The 688-nt window shown below is 61.5% G+C and overlaps 1 protein-coding gene across 1 annotated transcript in view; it reads right to left on the bottom strand.

The window, feature by feature from the left end:
- Positions 1-90: 90 nt before the first annotated feature.
- LOC109364669 (vitamin K-dependent gamma-carboxylase-like) overlaps positions 91-688 on the bottom strand; it is a gene marked incomplete at its 5' end in the record, with an annotated part of 3,159 nt that continues 2,561 nt past the window's right edge. Inside the window, one exon of the mRNA XM_019611302.2 lies at positions 91-654. Coding sequence (XP_019466847.1) covers positions 467-654 — 188 coding nt within the window. The remainder of the gene's footprint in view (positions 655-688) is intronic.

Raw genomic sequence — 688 nt, 5'->3', positions numbered from 1 at the left:
CAGGACCTTATTCTCACCCCATACCCATCCCCACGACCCCATATCTGTCTCGAGGACCTTATTCTCACCCCACCCCCATCCCCATGACTCCATACCCACCCCATATCCATCTCCATGACCCCGTACCCATCCCCAGGACCCCATAGCCACCCCCAGGACCTTATTCTTACCCCATATCCATCCCCGTGATGCTGTACCCATGCCCATGACCCCGTACCCACCCTATACCCATGCCAATGACCCCATATCCATCCCAATCACCCTGTACCCACCCCGTACCCATCCCCACAACCCCATATCTGCCCCCAGGACCTTATTCTCACCCCATACCCATCCCCACCACCCCATATCTGCCCCCAGGACCTTATTCTCACCCCGTACCCATCCCCACCACCCCATATCTGCCCCCAGGACCTTATTCTCACCCCATACCCATCCCCACCACCCCATATCTGTCCCCAGGACCTTATTTATTCTCTCCCCACCCCCACGTACCGAGCGCCATGACGGCGTACAGGAGGTACATCCAGTCGAGGGGCAGCGGCTGCAGCCCTGGCAGCAGGGGGAAGCGGCAGACCTGCAGCCCGTCCAGGTAGCGGTGATCCAGCCGGGCCATGCCGCGCTCCTGCGGCACATCCAGCACCATCAGCAGCCCTGCGTGCGGGGAGCGCGGCCACAGCTCAGCACC

Source organism: Meleagris gallopavo, unplaced genomic scaffold (genome assembly GCF_000146605.3).
Source record: "Meleagris gallopavo isolate NT-WF06-2002-E0010 breed Aviagen turkey brand Nicholas breeding stock unplaced genomic scaffold, Turkey_5.1 ChrUn_random_7180001888669, whole genome shotgun sequence".
NCBI classification, from domain to species: Eukaryota; Metazoa; Chordata; class Aves; order Galliformes; family Phasianidae; genus Meleagris; species Meleagris gallopavo.
Note: the sequence above shows the minus strand (reverse complement) of the source record. Positions and strands in the feature narration are given on the sequence as shown.